Raw genomic sequence first — 20572 nt, 5'->3', positions numbered from 1 at the left:
ATAGAGAACATGCATCTCAATTAGGGTTTTTACGACACAAAGTCTCAGATCTGTGAGTTATACACAAACCAACTCAAACAAAGGATTTTATTGGGATACGAGCAAATATCGCAAAAGGTTGTTGAAGGAATGAATGGCGGCGGCGGCTGTGTCCACACGGGAATATTAGAGGAATGATTATTTTCATCAGCCATGGTAACAGCTTAGCTAGAAGATGGTCTCTTTCGGAATGAGGGCAGAAAGAGCAGCTTGTGCATAAACGTAGTCAGTAAGACCGCATGCACAACATCACGACACTGAAAGAGAATCATTTACGTCGTTATTTACAACTGTTTTTTCCTACTTCGATATGAAAATGTCTTTTTTCATCAAGTGGGACTTCCAAACTACCTTCATTGTTTAAGTTGCATCATCAGCATATTTGTTTCAGGGAAACTAAACTCACTGATTTGAGCGATTCGGTTTGTGTGTGAGGTTTAAGACTCTTTAAACAGGGAGAGGGGCTAAAGTCATTCAATGCTGTCTGACACTTGTGACACGCTCACATTGCGTATAAACAGATTCTACCGGCTCAATTTCATTCAGTTAACTTAGGAAAGAAATCTGAAAATACTACAAAATATATCATTCAGTGACATCTTCACGATGTTTATTTTGTCTGACAAACAGTCCACAAGTCAAACTTATTCGTTGAGCACACGTACAAACAGAAAAGACACAAATCCTTGCATTTTTAGAAACGACGAGGATCAGCCGTGTGCCGGGAAACGCCCGCTGAACACGGCTCCCTGTTGTAAAAGAGGATTCTGTCTCTTACATACACAAACACATGCTGCTGCAGCACATCTGAGTTCACAGGTCACCTACAGACACAACACATGGACCTGCCAGTCTTGTAGACAGAGCTGTCACAGCTGACAGCACCCCCCCCCCCCCCTCCATCACAATCCTCCACAACACCAGTTTGTATCCGGCCCGACAGACTTCATCCTGCCACTAAAACAACCAGGTTTTACTGGGTTTCAAACAGCTGAACTGGTGAAAAAGCACACGAGCGGCAGATTTTCTGTCGTGTAACTTGAGTCAGAACGAAGCCAAACTACAGCGAGGTGAAGCGAACGCATCAGCACGGAGCAAACTAACTAGAACCCAACAGCGCATCAAACGCTCAAACTTCAGTCTGAAGCGTGAGAAAAAAAGTGAACCTTTACAGCACAATTGTACAAAAATACAATATATTAATATATTCATGAGAGATCTTTTTTGGTACTAACTAAAATGCATCTGTAGTATCATAAGCATGCCAGCATTGAATGCTTGGCGATCAGGTAATTCACTTCATTTTAGCCGAGACAAAGTCGTTGTATGGCAGCTTGTGTTGAGACAACATTACACTTGAGAACTTTGGGTTTTTACGGCTTCAGCAGAAATAAAACATGTTGGTATTTCTCAAAGTAGGGCATCGAAAAAAGTATTGTTTTGGAACTGAAAGTCAGGTATTGTATCGTCACTAACACACTGGTATTAATTATTCTAAAATGAAACCCAGCTCAACTTGTGACGTCTGACAACAACTGCGTTCATCACAACGATAACTGCAATTTTCCACACAATGACCTCGTCCTTAAAATGCCGGTTATAATGAAATCGATACCGTTTGACTTCCTTTCACCATGCAACACAATGCAACACATGCTTTGTGATCAACATCAATTAGACAACCTGACCTATACATTCCCCAAAAAATATACTGTTGCACAAATCAATATTAGAAAACAGTCCTCTAGTCACTAAGATGTGTTTGTTTCTGTCCACATATTCTAATAACAACTGACAACAATCGCAGAATTGGGGTGAACAAAAACACTAGAAAGAAACAGATTAATCACACAATAATTTGTTTTAAATACAGTATATAGTCAAAGATATGTGGACATTGTACTTCTGGTCTAGACCCCAGCAGACTTTAGACGATAGTGTGCTTCTTGCTTTGTGTCAACAGTGTGTGTGTTTTTATCTTTCCTGTTATAACATGACACCGTCTCCATACTCAAAGCCAGCTCCACACAGAAACCGTTCCCCCAGCTCGGTGTGGAAGAACTTGACTGGACGGCACAGAGCATCCAACACCTTTGGGATGAAGCGGAACATCAACAAGGCCTCTTCACCCAATATCAGCGGCAACACATCATTGTGACCAACACGGCTGGCCGGCTTTGGCGATCAGCCGTCTCTATTAAGGATGGAACGTTAATGATTGTGACCTTTAAATGTCATTTGACAGACTCCCGAACAAGATTGAGACAAAGAGAGAACAGGACAAACAGAACACATGCAGGCATGGGGCAAGACAGGCTTTTATTTGGTGATAATGTAATTCTGTGTTGTTGTATGCTTTAGCAACTAAATTGCATTAAACTCCAACGCAGACTTGGGCTAAAAACGACAACCAGATATCATACTGACGTGTCATACGAGGACACGTTTAAGGCATGTCAGTAGAACCGTGTCATGCATGCATCTCCTGTGTGATTGTGTGTTAAAGTGAGCCCATGCTACATTCAGGTGCAGGATTATGTGTTAAAGTGAGCCCATGCTACATTCAGGTGCAGGATTATGTGTTACAAGTGAGCCCATGCTACATTCAGGAGCAGGATTGTGTGTTAAAGTGAGCCCATGCTACATTCAGGTGCAGGATTATGTGTTAAAGTGAGCCCATGCTACATTCAGGTGCAGGATCGTGTGTTAAAGTGGATCCCATGTTACATTCAGGTGCAGGATTGTGTGTTAAAGTGGATCCCATGTTACATTCAGGTGCAGGATTGTGTGTTAAAGTGGATCCCATGCTACATTCAGGTGCAGGATCGTGTGTTAAAGTGGATCCCATGCTACATTCAGGTGCAGGATCGTGTGTTAAAGTGGATCCCATGCTACATTCAGGTGCAGGATTGTGTGTTAAAGTGGATCCCATGCTACATTCAGGTGCAGGATTATGTGTTAAAGTGGATCCCATGCTACATTCAGGTGCAGGATTGTATGTTAAAGCCCTGCAGGAGGAGCTTTCACACAAACTCATGACACACGCACACAATAGGCTGGACCCACACAGGAAAACGACAAATAAACGGTGAATCACTGCATAGTAACAGCTCTGCAGATATAGTGTTATAACACACACAAACAGGCTTTGTTCCGTGTCTTACGGACATCCTTGAGGTGCAGCAAAAGGCCCGGTTAGCACGCCATGGACGAACGGCTAACTTGTAGCTATAAAAAGGCAAACCTTGTATTTGCGTTCGCTTTGCTATACTTGGCGGTAGACCTGCAGGTGGAAACGGGGGGCTTCTTCGCATCATTGATTTAATTTACCAGCATGGAGTGAGGCTGATGTGCACACGACGTCGGTCCGAGAAAGACACACACCTAAAGCTACCGAGGATTAACGGTAATGCTGTGTGTGCCAAAATATGCGCCTCGTTGCAGCCATTAATTTTAGTGGGCTAGCTTTAGTCACCGCTAGCTTTCGACTACTAAAGGTTATAAGATTTAAGATTCAAGAGACTTTGCAAGTAAACACAAGCAATTTACAGTCATCCTCTTCGTGGTATTGACATGTTAACTGGGTCATTTTGAAGCTGTGGATGTTTCTCCATCCGCATAACAATGGGTGGCAGCGGAGTGGACAGCTAGCAGACTGACCTGACAAACACATCAAACAAAGTCAGGCTAAGCTAACTCTGCTAACTTCCAACACATCCGTGCAAGACGCGTCTTAGCATCCTCCAAACACACACCGTCCCCGTGCACCAGTGTTCAACAGCGCTGAAGTATTTAAAGTCGTGACTGTAATGTCACGAACAACAACCAATAGAGGCGACACGGTTATTTTTTTTGTGTGAGTTCTGTGAGGAGTGTTTTTGACAGACAGGCCCCAAAAAAAAAACATGAACTGCCAATTTTTGGGATGGATAAATAAAAAAATGGCATTCACATGAAAACCCGACAGAGTCTGACACACGAAGACAACGACCGTCACCGGCTGAGAGCACACGCAGACACAATGCCACGTGTTCGTACGGCTGCAGAAGTCTGCACGAGACGAAAACACACAAAGTTATATTTAGCTAGAAGCTAACAGCTAGCTCCAGTGGAGAGCGATGCTAACATCAAGCAGCTAGTTCCAAGCATCGCCTAGCAGTGCAAATAAGATAAATACTACTTACTTTCATTTAAAACCTCCACCAGCTCGGCGCAGTTTTCACACATTTTCACACTGAGTCAAACCATCGCTTCTGGAAGCGGTTTCGTTTGTTGTCGGCTGGCAGCTGGTTGTTTTTGGGGTAAAACAAAAAAAAAAAAAAAAAAAGGCCCAGTGTGGAAGGGAGTGATTGTGTGAAGGTTATCCTCTAAATGAAGCCAGAGGGAACAACCACGTGGACAACGGGATTTGCATCCAAAAGCGAAGTTTGATGTCAGGTTAAAAAGTTTAAGAGCCTCTGGGAAGGTACGAAATCGAGTTAGTGTCCAATCTGAGCGTTAACTTGAGAGAGTAGACACAGCAGCCATGATGAAAAAGAAGGGGGGGGGGGGGACGACACAGTGTGGAGAGAGTTCGGGAGTTTTCGTGCTATTCTCCTTCACCCGTTCGGGTTACTTCGGTACTCTCGCGATATCTTCGGGTTGAAGATATCGCGAGATTTTCCTTACGATCTCAAGGGCAATGAAAACATTGTACTTGTCAATCTTGAATAATAATAATAGTAATAATAATAATATAATTTACATTGATAAATGTAAAATTGCTAAATACTACAATTATTCTTTTTACTTTTTTACTTATTTAATATTCTTTACTGTTTTATTACTTATTTATAATACTTGTTTTTATCTTGTTTTTTATTATGCATCTTGTTTGCACTATCCACTATGTGCATATATTCTGTACATAAAATATATATATATATATATACACTATATAAATGGAGTTTATATGGTTACTTTAAAAAAAATTATATAATAATTGAAGTATTACTGTTAATTTACATCTTTGTATTGTTAACTAATTTAAAATAAAATAAAAATCAAGTTTTATTTTATATATCTTTTCTACGAAGACATATTTGGATTTTAACACCATCAATGATCTAATCCATGTTAATACATCTTTTTAAATGCATATTAAAATATTAAGTTATTTGTGTTTTAAGCTATTATTTACATTTTCTCTGGTATACATGTAATTCTGTCGGTTAAAACAGTCAGAAGTATTTCAAATATACTTATGATTGACTACAGAATGAGGTGTAATGAGGTTGATATACTTATGTAGTGTTTCTCTTGTCTGTACAATAGTAGTGGAAGAAGTACATGGATATTTTATTGTAAAAGTAGCAATACCACTATGTAGAAATACTTTGTTACAAGTAAAAAGTCTTGTGTTCAACATTTCACTTAAGTAAAAGTACACAAGTATTAACATCAATATATTTAAAGTACTAAAAGTAGAAGTACTCGTGATGCAGAATAATATACATCATTGTATTATAATCATCACTTTAATGTTGCAGCTGGTAAAGGTGGAGTCAATTTAAACCATTTTATACACTGCCGAGTAGTTTAATCTATAATAATACATCAGAATGTATTAATCGATTTATATTTTGTATCAATAATCTTAATCTGCAAAGTATCTTTAATTATCAAATACATGTGGAGTAAAAAGTACAATATCGGCTTCCAAAATGTAGTAGAGTAAAATAAAATGTAAATATTTAAGTAAACTACAGGTACCCCAAAATTGTGCTCGAGTACAGTTCTTTAGTAAATGTAATGCATGTATTGTAAATGTCTTTGAGGTGATTTTGGGAGGAAAGAGACCGATTCCTCAGATGTAGTAAGTTCTGTGCTACATTTACACAACAGTTGGATCCCTAATCATCTGAAGACCTTTCATGTATTTCAGACTCAGCGTTTTACATCACAGACATGTGACTACGAAACACTTTCAAATCAGACTCGTATGTCGTAGCTTTCTCAGGACCTACACTGCAGAGTGTGTGCGCGCGCGCGCGCATGTGTGTAGGCTAAATCAAAACTAAACTGCCATTGTCCAACTTCACACTCATTTCATGTCAAACCTGGGACCCCAGTGTTTGTCTGGATCCTCATCCCCTGTCCATCTGCACCGATCAAACTATTTTAAATGCAGTTAAAGCTGAACTGATGAAGTAAATTATCGCATGTCTCTCGATACAAAGACCTTTAACAGGAGACATTTTGTCCCGTTAGTGGAACCAATAACGTTATTAAGTTCCATCACTTCCTGTAATGCTGATGTCATATTAGTTACTGCGCTCTTTGTGTGGCGCTGGGACAAAGCCAGTCCATGTTCTATTCAACTTTAGTTTCACACCATGTTTGACTCCTCCGCCCTCCAGTTTGGGAAGTTTCCTCAAACGTTAACTCGGTCTAAAAAGGTTTTTGGAAAATTTGACATTAAGCGTCATTTGCAATAAGCGCTCAGGACCTGGAGGCAGAGCTGTGACGTTCCTGTTCTTCTCCAGGTTTCCCATAACCTTCAGGGCTTTGCTAAAGAAGCAGAGTCACACACACACTTTTTTTTTTTTTTTTGTAAAAATAGCCAACTTTATATTCTCAGAGTACTAAGACAGCTTTACAAACAGGATGATATGCACACGGCCTTCTCATCCAAACGCAGAGCGGTCTCACCGACTCAGAGAGCCAGAGTAAAAGAAACAAACACACTGGCAAACCAAAACCAGACAACAAAGGAAGCAAGGAAGTACACGTCTACCCCTTGAGCGTCACATTCGTCCTGCCCCATGCACGCGGCACTTCAGAAACCAGAGCAGCCTGTCGACTTACCATCGCAAGTGATTCAACATTATATATATTACATATTAACAGATAGTAGAGGAGGTGAATGATTAAAAATAACCTGAAATTCTTATAACTTCATGCAGGTGTAAAATAACCATATGGCCAAACAAAGCTTTAATTAGCAACAGAATTAACAAAACATGGCATGTTACACACACACACACAACAGAAAAACATCGTTGTATAAAATAAGTTGTAGGGAAAAAAAAAAAAAAAAAAAAGGAAAAAAGATGAAGAATCCGCACCAGGGCTGAGGAGGGTCGGGGGGACAATTCTCATTTACATATTGACATTTATTTGGTCGACGTACAACCGAGTGCTGGGGTCTTTCCTCTGTCCCCTCATTCTCTTTTCAACACACACACACACACCCACACACACACGAAAAGAATTTATCAACAGGCAGCGTCCTTGCTCTCTCTCTCGACCCCCCCCTCCCTCCCTCCCTCCCTCCCTCCCCTCCCCTCCTTTCCTCCCTTCAGAGCCGTTTCTGTACACGCCGGTCGCTGTCGCTGCTGCTGCTTCAGTCGCACATCTGCTGCTGCTTCAGTCGCACATCTCCTCCGGCAGCTCGTGCGGGTTGAGGATGCCCGGCACCGACATCTGGAGCTTGTGTTTCTCCTCCTGGGCTTGGCGCAGAGACGTCTCCCTCTCCTCCAGGAACAGGTCCGTCGTGTCCTCGCCAGCAAACTCCTGCAGGACCACACGAGCAAAAAGACTCAGCAGCGCTCAGCACCAGAGAGTCGAGCTGGACTAACTCTCCACAAAGTCTCTCCACTTTAAAATAACCTGAGTTGTGACGCAGGCTTCAAGCACTTCCAATCAGATTAGATTGATTTACAAACATGAATGAAGTCCCTACATGGACAAAGAGCTGCTCCCTTTGTTAAATGAAGAGTTGTACTTTCTAAGTTCCTCTTTCTCTCAGTAAAAGTGACTCCTTTAGTGCAGACAGCTGCTTCATTGTTTGAGAAGGTCTAAGACAACGAGGACGACCAAAAATCCCTTCACGCTGCCGATTTCCCAAAATGAAGCACAGGCTTCTCCTTGAATAAGCTTCAACTTCAACAATATGTCGGTTTTAACCACAGACTGTAGATAGTTTGTGGACTGCGGTACTGGAGCCTGCTCCTGAAACTCACCTTGATCTGCACGAGGAAGTCCCTCAGGTGCTCCTTGAAGGCGGGGATGTCCTGATTCAGGCTGAACAGCCCGGTGACGAACACCTTCACCTGGGCGCTGCAGACATGAAACTCAATTAGAAAGGGCTACGCAACGCTAACCTTTGAAGCACAGCTTTAAGCCATATGACGGCCATATTAACGGGTGTAACTTGTTTTGTGGGGCAAAGCAGAAGACTCTCAGTCAATTCGGACCATGTTTTCTGCAAAAAAAATCAACGTGTACAAGTGAGAAAACTCTAGAATGTGAGGATGGAACTCACTTCTGGGTTTTAGGACTACAAGCTAAAGCCTTCACTCACAATGTGTTTAAAATGCATTCTAGTGTACTGAAAATATGAAATTATTCCTTTTATCTCCATGCATTTGTGTAAAATTCTTCCACGAAAATGCATCAAAAAACAAACTTACTCTTGCAGATGGGGGAAGGCCGTCTTCAGCAGGTTGGCGATGTACTCCTGGACGTGCGCCTGGTTGTTTGCCGGACTGGCGGCGCTCAGCGCGACGCTGACCTTCCCTTCCTCCACCAGGTTAAACATGTAGGCCAGGATGGTGGCGTGCATGGTCAGCCCTGCGGACAGGAAGTAAGTGGATGACATCATTAGTTATGTTTCACAACATATGTATTCATTTACCTACAATGGCCACAATGCACCATCATACATTTGAGCAAACTTCATATTTGAAACAAACAAACAGGACGTTGTGTGTTTACCTGCAGTGTGAGAGGTATCGGTGACCACAGAGAAGATGTGTTGCAGGACGTCACAGAAGTACGTCTGGTAGAAGCTCTGTGCTGCTGCGTCCTCTCCAGACACGTTCTGCAGGAGAGTGTACAGGATCTGTAGACCTGCAGGAGACACGCTCATTAGACCAGCACAGATGTGAAAACATCTGCAGCGCCGACACTTTAACCCAACTAGTGTCAGTTGTCTGTGATAAAATGACTGATTTTAGAATCTAAAAAAATAGGCGAGTGTGTTTTAACATCAATTCTTACGAATAAATAACTAATCATAATGTTTTATTGTTCAGGTGACGTCTCCCATCTCAACAGACAGCAGGAAGATGTTGGTCAAACTGAAACATTGTCTGAAGATAAAACCTAAGTGGGTACTTTTTATCTTTTGCCATCATTTAAAACTACATTAGCATGTGTTAAATGTTTAAAGTTACCATGAAACAGCTGTTTCCATATATTTACAGGTTTCCTATAAAAAGCAGAACCAGTCCAGTAGACTAACATCTAACTTTTCTAACGAGACGATCTGATGCAAGTTCACACCTGTGTCGGCCACGTTCCTCATCGTGTGCTTGAAGGCCCAGATGATGGAGTCGAGGATCAGCTTGAACTGGGCCGGGGCGATGGACAGGAAGGCTGGGAAGCACTGGGAGGTGGCGGCTTGGAGGAGGTAGAAGAAATGGGTTCTGTGTTCTGGGAATTCTTCAAAGTCCTGATTTCACAAGAGGAAAACAACAAGGAGTTAAAGTCTTTAACTAACTCAACATTTCTTCTCAGAGACTTCCCCTGATACCAGGTGTGATTAAATGACGCAAACACACCTTGTTGATCATGTTCAATGTGCACTCAAAGACGGCATCAAAGATCTTGGGGATTTCTCCCGTGATGTGCACTCCCAGCTTGTTGACGATGGTCGCCATCGTGCTGAGGACCTCGGGCTCCCGGGCCGCCGGGACGTTCCTCTGGTAGTCGATGAGCACCGCCTCCAGCAGGGGGGGCACAAAGTTCTCTCCTACCTGGAACCACAGAGCATGAACATGTTGAAGACAGAGTTTTAAAGTTTACGTTCACACTCGTGACGTTACGAAGACGTAAAGCTCGTCATCGGTCACGACAGCAGGTCCTAAATAATCCGTGAGCATTCGTTCAGACACTTCTGATATTGTAATTCATTCGCAAGCATGCAGCTCAGAGTAATCACAGCGAGCGGCCGACAGCACGGAGCTAAACAGCTAACGCTAGCGGAGGTTGCATCGACTCCATTGTGCAATCGCTGCATCTTCTCTGCATAATTCCACAACTGGTGGAACAGTTTTCTTTTTGCCGTAGCAGCAACGCTTCGTTAATACAAAGGATGCTTTGTGTGCTGCTTGAAATGAAATCCATTATAAACACAGATTTAAATAAAACACTCACCATCTCAGGGTCGTTGGAGCGACTGACCCAGCCTGAGATCAGCTTCAGTGTCTCTCTCTTCACCGTCCTCATGCTCCTGATCAGAGGCTGTTTGGTCACCATCTCACCTGGAGGAACCGTTAACCAGTCTTAACTCATTGTTCTTATTTTGGGACATTTGGGGGCGGAGGAAACAAGTGAACACAACATCGACGTATCAGGTGGACACAGTGAACTTGTGTATTTACACATCCAGCAGATGCAGAGCAGCATTCATTTATTACTCATGTTCTCTCCGATATTCAGCCTCTTTTTTAAATGCTCCACTATGTTCACCTGCTAGTCTCTAACTCATCTATCTGCAGTAAAGTGAAGCTAAACGTGGACTTATTCATATTTTTCTATTTAATTTATTGTTATATATTTTGAGGGTTTTTTCCCTTGACACGTTCTGCAGAAAACAAGATTAAAACGGGACAAATGTGACTTTATGACAACGCTGACATGTGCAAAAGGGGAAAGGACGCTATTGACAGACGACCAAATGAAAACGAGGCACCAGCTTCATGTATATGACGGACTTCTCTGGGAGAATGTAAGCACACAAACTGAACTAAATAAAGAGCTGAGGTATTCAAAGCAGAAAAGTTCTACCGTAAAAACGTCTCATCTTTTAGATTAACTTTGAATTATACAATATAGAGTATGAATAATGTCACAGAGTAGATGTAAATCTAACAGCATTTATTACAGGCATGCAAGGCTGAATTATTTTTATTAATATTATGATTAGAAAACCTTGTCAGGACATTTCATCGTGGCTCAAGTAGAATGAGAGATTTCTCCCTCATATATTGGGTGAAATGAGCTGGACGGAGTCCCGGTCTTAAACATGCTCATAAAAGCTGTGAGTCTTGACAGTTTAATTATGTTGTCAGAGCAGAGACAGGAAGCTCATTCTGTGAATCATAAGCTTCGTTCTCTACTCCAACCAGAGCGTCCTAAATCATGTTTCTATAAAAGATGGCCGACTCCTTGCCTTCGCTGCCAGTCAGCTGAACACACGGGGACTCACCGTTGGTCTGGACCGCAGAGGAGATGTTTTCACTCAGACACTTGTAGACGTTGAGCATGTCCAGGTAGATTCGTCCCAGCTGGACAACAAAGGGATGTCCGACAGCTTTACAGGCTCTGACGTTCGTCTTCAGGATGCTGCCCAGCTGACGCACCGTCTCCGCGTCCTTCAGGATGTCCACGTTCTGCAGCAGAGAGTCCACAATTCAGCATACGGAGACATTTTCAACAAACGTGGACGACAGGCGGAACTAGATGAAAGCGTTTGCTCGTCATCGTCTGCTGTCCTCACCTTGGTGGCCTGCTGGATGATGCTGTCCCACACCTGGTTGGGAAGCAGCATGTACTTCTCTATGAGACGCTCCTGTGCTGTCTGGTCCGTCTGAGCTGCAATCATGTAGCCAACGGCCTCGTAAAACGTATGGACCTGCAGAGACATGCCTTTGTATGACTCTGACCCTCGTTAGGAACATTTTAACATACGTCATCGGAAAAAGGAAGCTCAGAGACGGGACTGACCTGCTGTGGCTGCAGGTCACAGATGATGGTGTTGATGTTGTTGAGGATCTCGTCGATGAAGGGCATCACCTCGCCCACCTGAACCTGGATAAAATGACGCCGGCACTTCTGGGCGATCTTGATGAAGGTGTCACACGCCATGTCCTGCACCCCGTCGTGGGTCTCTGAGTTATGAAGAAGAACGTCAATCGACAACTCAACGGTGGAACTTTTAGAGTGTTGCAGGTGTAAAGCGTGAAGTGAGATTCAATATCGAAGCAAAAGGATCGGATTAGACCTGCGTGGAGGATTTGGGTTTTTTCTCACCGTGCATGAACTCAAACAGCTTGTTGACGACAGTCTTGAGGAACTTCCAGTGGGCTCGAAGGAAGCGAGGATACTGGCCCACAATGTACATGATGTTGGACGCTATGATGGCCTTGTTGTCCTTCCCTCTTTTCTGCTCACACAAGCCAAGCAGGTCCTGAGCGCGCAAACACAAACACCGTTAATCTTGGTCTCAGCTCAACACAAACAGCTGCTGTGTCTATAACCACACAGTCCAACACCTAACTAAGTTCGGCTTGTAGAAGGACACTGCGATATAATATCATTCAGTCTGTCTCACCTTGATGACCGTGACCAGGAACCTCTTCTCGTCCTCCTCGTGCATCGCCCCGCTGATGGAGCCGATGGCCCAGCAGAGCATGTTCAGGTTCCTCCACGACCACTCGGTGCCGTTCACCTGGTTGTGGAGCTTCTCCGTCATGATGCGTTCGGTGTCGGCATAGTCCAGATGGGTCAGATAAACTGTAGGCGCACAGAGAGACATGGTGGATACTTCTACATGCAATAACTCAGCTCGTCATGTTACTTCCTCTGTGTGCCGTGTTGACATGAGTCTAATTATCGTGGTTATTAAACAGTGTAAAAAATGTGAATTCCTCTCTCGCTATTATCGTACCGAGAGTCTCCCTCATGTTCTTGTAGAGGTTGATGGCGTCCGTGTCCTTCATGAACTCCCTGACCACCTCGCCCTGGTCGTTCTCCACCACCAGCACCTCTTCTGGTTTGGCCATGCGGCTCACCATGAGCAGACGCACCTTCAACAAGAGGAGGAGGAATAAGCTGCGTGACGAGGTGTGATCCATACATTCAACTTCTAAATCAAGAGACTTTGTGCAACAGTAAATGTTATATCTTTGGGTTCTGCACTGTAGGTCTGTGGCTGGTCATTGTGTGTCAACACCTACCTGGGAGAGTACAGGCAGGTAGAGGTGTCGGCGTGGTGGGACGTCGGAGAGCAGCGGGGTGCTCGAGGTGGAGAAAGGACTCTCCTTGTAGAGCTCTGCTGCCAGGTGGTTCCAGTACTCCAGACAGATCTTAAAGATCTCCGTCTCCTCCACCTCCGACACCAGCAGCATGAAGTGCAGGGCCTGGGGGGCGGGGCCAGAGTGTGGTGAGGTCACATGAGTCAGTCTTACTATATGCTAAGAGTGCAAGCAGTTTACTTCTTCTGTTAAACAGAAGACTGCAGGTTAAACATCACTGTTTGTTCATTGAGAGCAATGAAAACAAATAAAGCTCGTGGTGAAAATGTCTGATGTATTTAACATTAAACACTTGAGTTTCCATGCACATCTGTAGCGACCATATGCTCTTATTTTTGCTACATCTGGGATTATAAAATATCTATTTAACATTCTTTTCCTGAGTAAACACTCTTCTGGTCCGCTCTGAAACATCTCCGTCTGCTGCTGAGATGATTCTCTCAGAGCAAGTACTTATAAAAGTGGACACACAGCCACAGGGAAGGAGGCCTTTCCCACGTTAATTGGTCCCAAATGTCTGCCATTGTAACGGTGTAATCAGGACGACATGAGGCGAGGAACGAGTGAGGGGGAGGTTTCTTTCAAACAACCCTGAAGCCACCGGCTGAAAGATGTAGGTTTGTTTATTAAACCAGATTCTTATCTGCATTTAAGTTCACCCTTCCAGGCGATGAAAGTAAACCGCGAAAGCCGTTTCCTTCTGCAACGTCTCGGCGTCTTACCTCCATGAGCGTCTCTCGCAGGTTTGGCCTCTTCTCGATGAGCTGGCCGTGTTCTTTGAGGAAGGTGCAGAGGAAGAGGCTGAGGTTCTGGATGAAGTTCTGCTCGTCATCTTTCCCGTTGGAGTACGCCAGTCTGATGTTTGTGTTCAAAGGCAACATCTGACCACGGGAAGGAAAAACAACACGACATCAAGAACTCACCTTTATTTATTCAGACTTCATGTCTCACTTGTTCTGCTATAATTGCATCCGCAGTGTGGTTAGTTTGAGGATGTTGAATTTACTGTAAATGGGATTATGAGCAATGAGACCACCCATGAAATCCATTTCATCTCACAGCAGATGTAGAAACTACAACGACCACGAGGGGGTTAAAGGCTTTGGAAGAATCTGGTAAGTAAACTGAGAGTCAAGATGTTTTCATCACAATGAAGTAGTTAAATGAAATGACTCTTCAGTGAAACATGGCGCTTTAGACCCGATGGCTTCACTCAAACCTCCAAACATCATCTATGAGAAATCTCTCCACCTAGATCATTTCCCTCCAACACCGTCACAATGACGGCAGCTGCAGGCAGATGGAGCTGTTTACATCCACCTGGTGAGCAATGCGTGTGTGGGTGTGTGTGTATGTGTGTGGGCTCATGCTGATGGTAAATACGCGGGGTTTATTTGGTGTGAAGATTAGGATTTGTTTCCAGAAAGACGACGTGATCTTAAAGATAGTCTGAATGTTTGACGAGTCATATTTATTATCTGTTTTGTTATACATGTATTTTGTGCCGACTGATGCTGATCTGCAATATGAAACTGGACAACAATAGAAGTAATATTACACTGAAGAGTCTCAGAGGAGCCACATCAGCTCCAATCTGTAGAAAACATCTTGTGTTTCTTGATTTTATCACTTAGCGTGCATGTGTGGACTTTATCTCTTTGGTTTTTGTCTCTTTCGCACTATTTCCTCTGAAGCACTCTTTAACTTTGAAGAGTGCTTCATGAATAAAGTTTGCTTTCGTGGGCCTGATCACACTTACATGGGTGTTAAATGAGTTTCTGCACACAGTAAAAGTATTCTTCATTCAGAAATGCATTAATTAATAGAGAGACAGCCACACAGGTAGGCGTGTCAGTATATACAGTAATCTGTATGGAAGTGTGTCACTCTCCCTCTGAACAAAAAGACAAACTATACAGAGAGTTACACTCATGTGTTTTTGTTTTTGGAATTTTCCCCTGCAGCTTTCAATGTAGTGTGTGTGTGTGTGTGTGTGTGTGTAACAACAGGCTCACAGCAAGTTGGAGAGTTTGTGCTGCCTGCAGACTTTAAGTGCTGTGTGTGTGTGTGTGTGTGTGTGTGTGTGTTAGGAAACTGAGGCGGTTTGTACAAAGTGTATGTTTGTGTGTAATAATAACAACAGAGTGGGCTCATGTAATTGTGCTCGCGTGTAATCATACCAAGTGCAATTAACATGAGCACCACTCAAAATGATTGCGTGTGTGTTTGTGTGTACCTGTTTGAGCTGGCACATGGTGAGGGTAAACAGGTTGACAAACTGCTCCTCGTACTGGTTGACGCTCACTCCGGCGATCTCCGTCAAACATTTCAGCGTCACGTTGCGGAACATGGGCACGTTCAAGAACTGAAACACGCGGAAAAACAAACAAGTCAGGTCGGCGCCGAACTGCCGAGTCATCGTCTAGTGACGGTTTAGTTAGTCAGCACTTTGTTTCTCTATGAACAGAACTCAGTGTTTACAGCCCCGGCTGCAGACTGATAGAACTTTGTTGGTGTCAGCTCTACTCCTTTTAAGAAGTAGAAAACCTTTATTAATTTAAATGATGTGTGCTTTTGACTTATTTGTGAGCCACATTACAGATAAATTGACATCACTCTGTTTTTGGATAATGACAGAAATGCTTCCCCGGAGGTTGTGCTTCACTGGCTGAGTGTGAGCTGGTTTACCTTGTAGACCAGCGTGCTGATGAGCTTGGTCTCGAAGATGTAGCCTAAAGGGATCCAGTTCAGGAAGCGGAGGAGAGTCTCCAGCGTGGCATGGACCAGCGGGGCATTCTGGGAGTTTTCCTACACAGAAGAAGAAGAAAGGTGCATATAAGAACAGATTGTGGTTTTTACCAACGCTGAGATGCTGAGAACCGTTGGGTCTGGAGTCCAGCTCGTCTTACCATCACGAACTGGCACAGCTGGAATATTTGGGAGAACTCGTTGCACATGCTGAAAGACAAAGAACGAGGTCGTCAGTGACGGTGGAGTCACGTCTTAGACTGGACTTAGACTAAATCTGCCCATTTAACCGTGCCACAGCTGGGAATTTAATTTGAATTGATTTAAGAGACAAAAGTCGACACGTTCGGGACTCAGAGAACGGCCCACACTTCTACTAACGAGCTACAACAGCTCCTGACTTCACATGAGAATATGTCAGCGCTCACCTGTCTTTGAGGTGCTTGGCCTTCACCTGCGTCATCTGGCCACTGGAGAAGTCAAAGACCTCCTCGCTGAGCAGCTTCAGGATGATCATGTTGTTTTGACAGAGGCTCTCGCTGGTCCGACTCGCGCCCACGATGTCGCTGATGAAGGTGGGCCAGTGTTTGGGCCATTCCTGCTTCAGGATCTAAAGGAGTCCAGACAAGAAGAGCTCCGCGTCAGCAGCCTCGTCACATCACGTCGGTCATGTTGTACCGTGTGTGTGTGTGTTACTTACCTGTACGAGGATCATGTTGAGTTTTGAAATGTACACTCCCTCTTTCTGCAAATAAAAAAAACAGTGACGTCAGCATCGGGCAGAACGGAGTTCATGTACAAAGTGCCGCTTCTTACATCGGTGGGACCTCACCTCCATGTTTGCAGGATCAGAAGAAGTCTTGATGATCAACCCAACAACATACTTCTTGATGCCTGAAAATATGTTGAAGAGAAATTAATGGAAACAGAAAAAAGAATTCCCCTGAAAGGCAGAAAGCCTCGTTATAACGCGTTCATCTGATGTCGTTAAACTGACCTTCACACTGATTTCTGGGGAGAATCTTCCAGCGTGTTTTGATGACCGTCTCCAGAATCTGCAGAGCATAATACTGAGAGGAAGAGAGAGATGCATCAGAGACGCATTCTCCATATCAAGAGCCATTTAACAACAAACAGGAAGGGTAATAACTACCATATCGTATTAGCAACATCTCTTTGGTGATGTTAAACATGGATTATGATGTTTTAAATAACCAAAATGTCTGCAGCAGCAGCAGCAGCTGTGGTATACGTGTGAATAGTCAGCATAAGCATTGAAAGCCATCAAAACTGAACAAATGAAGACAACAGCAACAACAAGAGAAAGTCAACATTTAGACAGCACGGATGCAGCAAAAATGGAAATAGTTCTGCAGATAATAACCGCAGACTTAAACACAGTGAGCTTCCGTTAGCTGGAGACAATCCAGTAAGTACAGCTGAGCTAAAGCAGAGTTAATGCTCACAACCTCACTGCCCTCAAAGCCTTGGCCTGATGTGGATCAGCTGATAAACATCAGCTCACATCATTACAGTCGCCCCGAGAGCATCAACGAGCAGCTGACGAGAGCTGGGAGCTTTCGTCAGGGTACGTACTTTAGTTTTCATGTTCTGAGAGAACTCCAGGATGGTGTCGACTCTCGTCCAGGCGTCTGGGTGGTCCTTCAGGTTGGTGAGAACTTCCTGGGCCACTCGTTGCTACAAGAGAGCAACACAGCAATCCCGTTATGAGCCACGACTCTAAAAGATCAACTTCAGGTACATTTCCTCACATTTAACACGACCTCCTCCGGTGGCTGCGTGGTTACATATAACCACGCCTATAATAAAATACCACAGGTTTGCATTGACTACATGTGAAGACCACAGCGAGTAGGAGCTGGTCCTGACCTGGGAGCCGATGTCGTGGTACATGGAGTTGACGACATTGTCCAGCAGGTTGATGTCCAGTTTCTGACTGAAGTCCAGCAGCTGTCTGGCTGGGTGGTCGGCCAACATCGTCATTTCTGCTGGCATAGAGCTTCTGATGAGAGGAGGAGAAAGTAGACTACAACCACAGCAGCACCTGGTCACAGCAACACAGGTACGACTGAAACATACACAAAACTAAAGCTTTGAGTACATTTAATCTAGTACAATCTTGAGGTACTTGTACTTCAGTATTTCCTTGTTAAGCTACGTTTACACTACTACATTTATCTGACAGCTGTAGTTAGTAGTTACTTTTCAGGTCAAAATTTAACTGCAAAAACACATGCTCATCAGTTTAAAGAATATTATTGTTTTCTTACAAATCTAACAACATAACGTTATCTTAAGTAGTTACATTTATGCCCGCCTCAACATTAAAATACTGCTTTCATGAATGCATCAATGCTAATATTCCAATAATACATTTTGATATTAATTCTTCTTTACTTTGACTCGAGTACACTTCAGTATGCAGAACTTTTAGGCCACTTGTTATGTGGTATTACTAGATCTCAACACAGTGCAAAATACAAGACATGATTTAAAAATAGAAACAAATTGAAATGTACAATAAAACATACAAATATGGTAAATACACAAATAAGAGTATATTTATTAAAGTGGCATGTGTATGTTTGTGGAGGTTAATCAGAAAACGAGTTATCCTCGTTTGGCCAAAATGTGTCAAGACACTCAGCCCTCGTGGTCCAATTATAAAACCCATTTTACCACACCATAAACGTGTAAAAAGACGAAAACAGCGCCCCCACGTGGCCAACGGGGCACATAGAGGCGCGTTCGCTATACAACCTGACTAGTTGTTACGACTGTTTGAATTAAAATGCGTGGAAAACACAGATCGCGTAGATGCAGTAGTGTCCACGGCTACAAAGCCACATGTGTCACGTTTAGTTTGTGTAACCGTCAGAGTTATCCCCCAGACAAAAGACACCACAATACTTCTTTTTTGTGTCGCTAACGGATGCTAACGTTAGCCCCTCGCTGGGTAAGTTAGGTTACAGTTGATCCATTAAACTTACCTTGTGTAAAGGTCCGCTCGTCGAAAAACAAGTGTTGGTTAACAGATGTAGACTTGTACTTTACGAAGACTGGAATATTAAGCCTCTGTGTCGCGTTATTATCTCATGGCACACGCGCTTAGACTGCTCCTAACCTTCCGATAGCAACAAGCTAATGCTAGCTTAGGCTAGATGACAACCAACGGAGCTTATTCTTAAAAAAACAAAGAAACACCGTTACCTATGATACTTATCGATTCTTGGTCGACGTGTTAAAATCGTTCCGCTAATTGTTTCTCGTCTTCAAGCCAGTTTAGACATCATCTTTTCTTTGGGCTAATAGCAACCTAGCGTGCTAATGGTAAAAGTCAATGATGATTGCAAGCCTGCTGGGTAATATAAGCTAAGCTAACAACAACAGATTCACGGAGTATCACTTTTGAGCGGTCATCATAATCACGTAAAAAAAAAAAAAAAAAAAAGAAAGAGTCTCGTTTTTATTTTCTGACTCTATTTATTCGCGCACACTGTTTGTGGAGAGCTGAGATGTTCTTTAATGCTCTTCCTCTAAGCTCATGCTTCCAACCACGGACCGGTTGAAACCGGTTGAGACCGGGATATTCATTCTCGGTGGTGTTTCGGCCCCGCCGCGCGCCGCGTAAAATTTGGACTATGTACCCGCCCATCGAGTGTCCTGATTGGTCGCACTGGCGCAGTTGTTACTGGGGTGTCATAGGCTGGGTGGAGCTGTCAATCAAGCTCAGCCTCCCTCCCTCTGTGTTGTCTGACCTCTGATAACATCACACAGGCCCTGAACAATGATTCATAACCTAAATTAGTGGTGGAAAGTACTTAAGTACATTTACTCAAGTACTGTACTCAAGGACACAGTCGAGGTATTTGAGTATTACCAATTTTATGCTACTTTGTACTTCTACTCCACATGACACTATAATAATATACTTGTTTTGATATAGTCTTATTATTATATTTTATTGTAAATTGTAATATGTTTATATTTTTAAATCATGTCTTGTATTTTGCACTGTGTTGATTGTTTAAATGTCAAATTCTTTGTATGCAATAAAACTATATCTTAGCGCTAAATATTGTATTTTTGTACATTTACCCTTCCTGTCAAGTGGAACCCACGTATCTCCAAATGTGGTGACTTTGGATGTTTGTGAGAAACTGAAGGATGAAGTGTTCCTTCATAGGTTAACAACTAAAGCTAAATAAACTATTTTAAAACCCTCTCAGCATTCACACAAAGCTGTTAATCCAAATATATACAAATAAAAACACTTGACATGGGGCCATTTTTCTGCAGAACTTTTACTTGAGTAAAGTTTTAAATGCAGGACTTTTCCTTGTGGTGGAGTTATTTCACAGTGTGGCATTTAGTACGTTCACATATCCAAACAAAATAAAACGTTAAACTTGTTGATTTTGAACATGTGTCTTTATTGCAGATGGTCCATTGTGACATAAGGTTATGATGAAAAACAAACAATGAGTAAGTATTTCTAACAATAAATGTTACTCAACTTCTGTGAAGTCGAACATGTCATCCTTTTATCTAAAGTGACGACCAATTACACAATTATTTATGTCCCCAAATCAATAACTGAAAGCCATAAACATTCCACATTATTACTGTGATAACGCATTTCACCCATATGACAATAAACTGTTCACAGAGCATGTGTGTGT

The 20572-nt window shown here is 43.0% G+C and overlaps 2 protein-coding genes across 7 annotated transcripts in view; both read right to left on the bottom strand.

Annotated features, from left to right (window-relative positions):
* usp34 (ubiquitin specific peptidase 34) overlaps positions 1 to 4574 on the bottom strand; it is a 45813-nt gene extending 41239 nt beyond the window's left edge. For all 5 annotated transcript variants that reach the window (XM_031876622.1, XM_031876626.1, XM_031876624.1 and 2 more), the window contains exon 1: positions 4224 to 4574. In XM_031876622.1, coding sequence (XP_031732482.1) covers positions 4224 to 4266 — 43 coding nt within the window. In that variant the 5' untranslated portion in view covers positions 4267 to 4574. The remainder of the gene's footprint in view (positions 1 to 4223) is intronic.
* Positions 4575 to 6333: 1759 nt separating this feature from the next.
* Positions 6334 to 19493, bottom strand: xpo1a (exportin 1 (CRM1 homolog, yeast) a). Of its 2 annotated transcripts, none has more exons than XM_031876674.1 (25): positions 18881 to 19493; positions 17760 to 17892; positions 17466 to 17567; positions 16867 to 16939; positions 16702 to 16763; positions 16570 to 16614; positions 16298 to 16479; positions 16031 to 16079; positions 15810 to 15929; positions 15358 to 15486; positions 13844 to 14002; positions 13044 to 13226; positions 12755 to 12893; positions 12419 to 12600; positions 12118 to 12274; positions 11812 to 11975; positions 11585 to 11719; positions 11294 to 11477; positions 10240 to 10346; positions 9645 to 9839; positions 9367 to 9535; positions 8797 to 8931; positions 8493 to 8652; positions 8043 to 8139; positions 6334 to 7593 (listed from the first exon to the last, which is right to left on the bottom strand). In XM_031876674.1, exons 2-25 carry the CDS (start codon positions 17883 to 17885, stop codon positions 7447 to 7449), a joined length of 3201 nt encoding a protein of 1066 aa, XP_031732534.1. In that variant the 5' UTR covers positions 17886 to 17892; positions 18881 to 19493; the 3' UTR covers positions 6334 to 7446. The 2 variants fall into 2 exon arrangements, with proteins under 2 accessions (XP_031732534.1, XP_031732535.1); XM_031876675.1 differs by having other exon boundaries at positions 17760 to 17875.
* Positions 19494 to 20572: the final 1079 nt, after the last annotated feature.

The sequence above is a fragment of the Anarrhichthys ocellatus genome, unplaced genomic scaffold (assembly GCF_004355925.1).
Source record: "Anarrhichthys ocellatus isolate YVR2014 unplaced genomic scaffold, GSC_Weel_1.0 scaffold112, whole genome shotgun sequence".
Taxonomy (NCBI): Eukaryota; Metazoa; Chordata; class Actinopteri; order Perciformes; family Anarhichadidae; genus Anarrhichthys; species Anarrhichthys ocellatus.
Note: the sequence above shows the minus strand (reverse complement) of the source record. Positions and strands in the feature narration are given on the sequence as shown.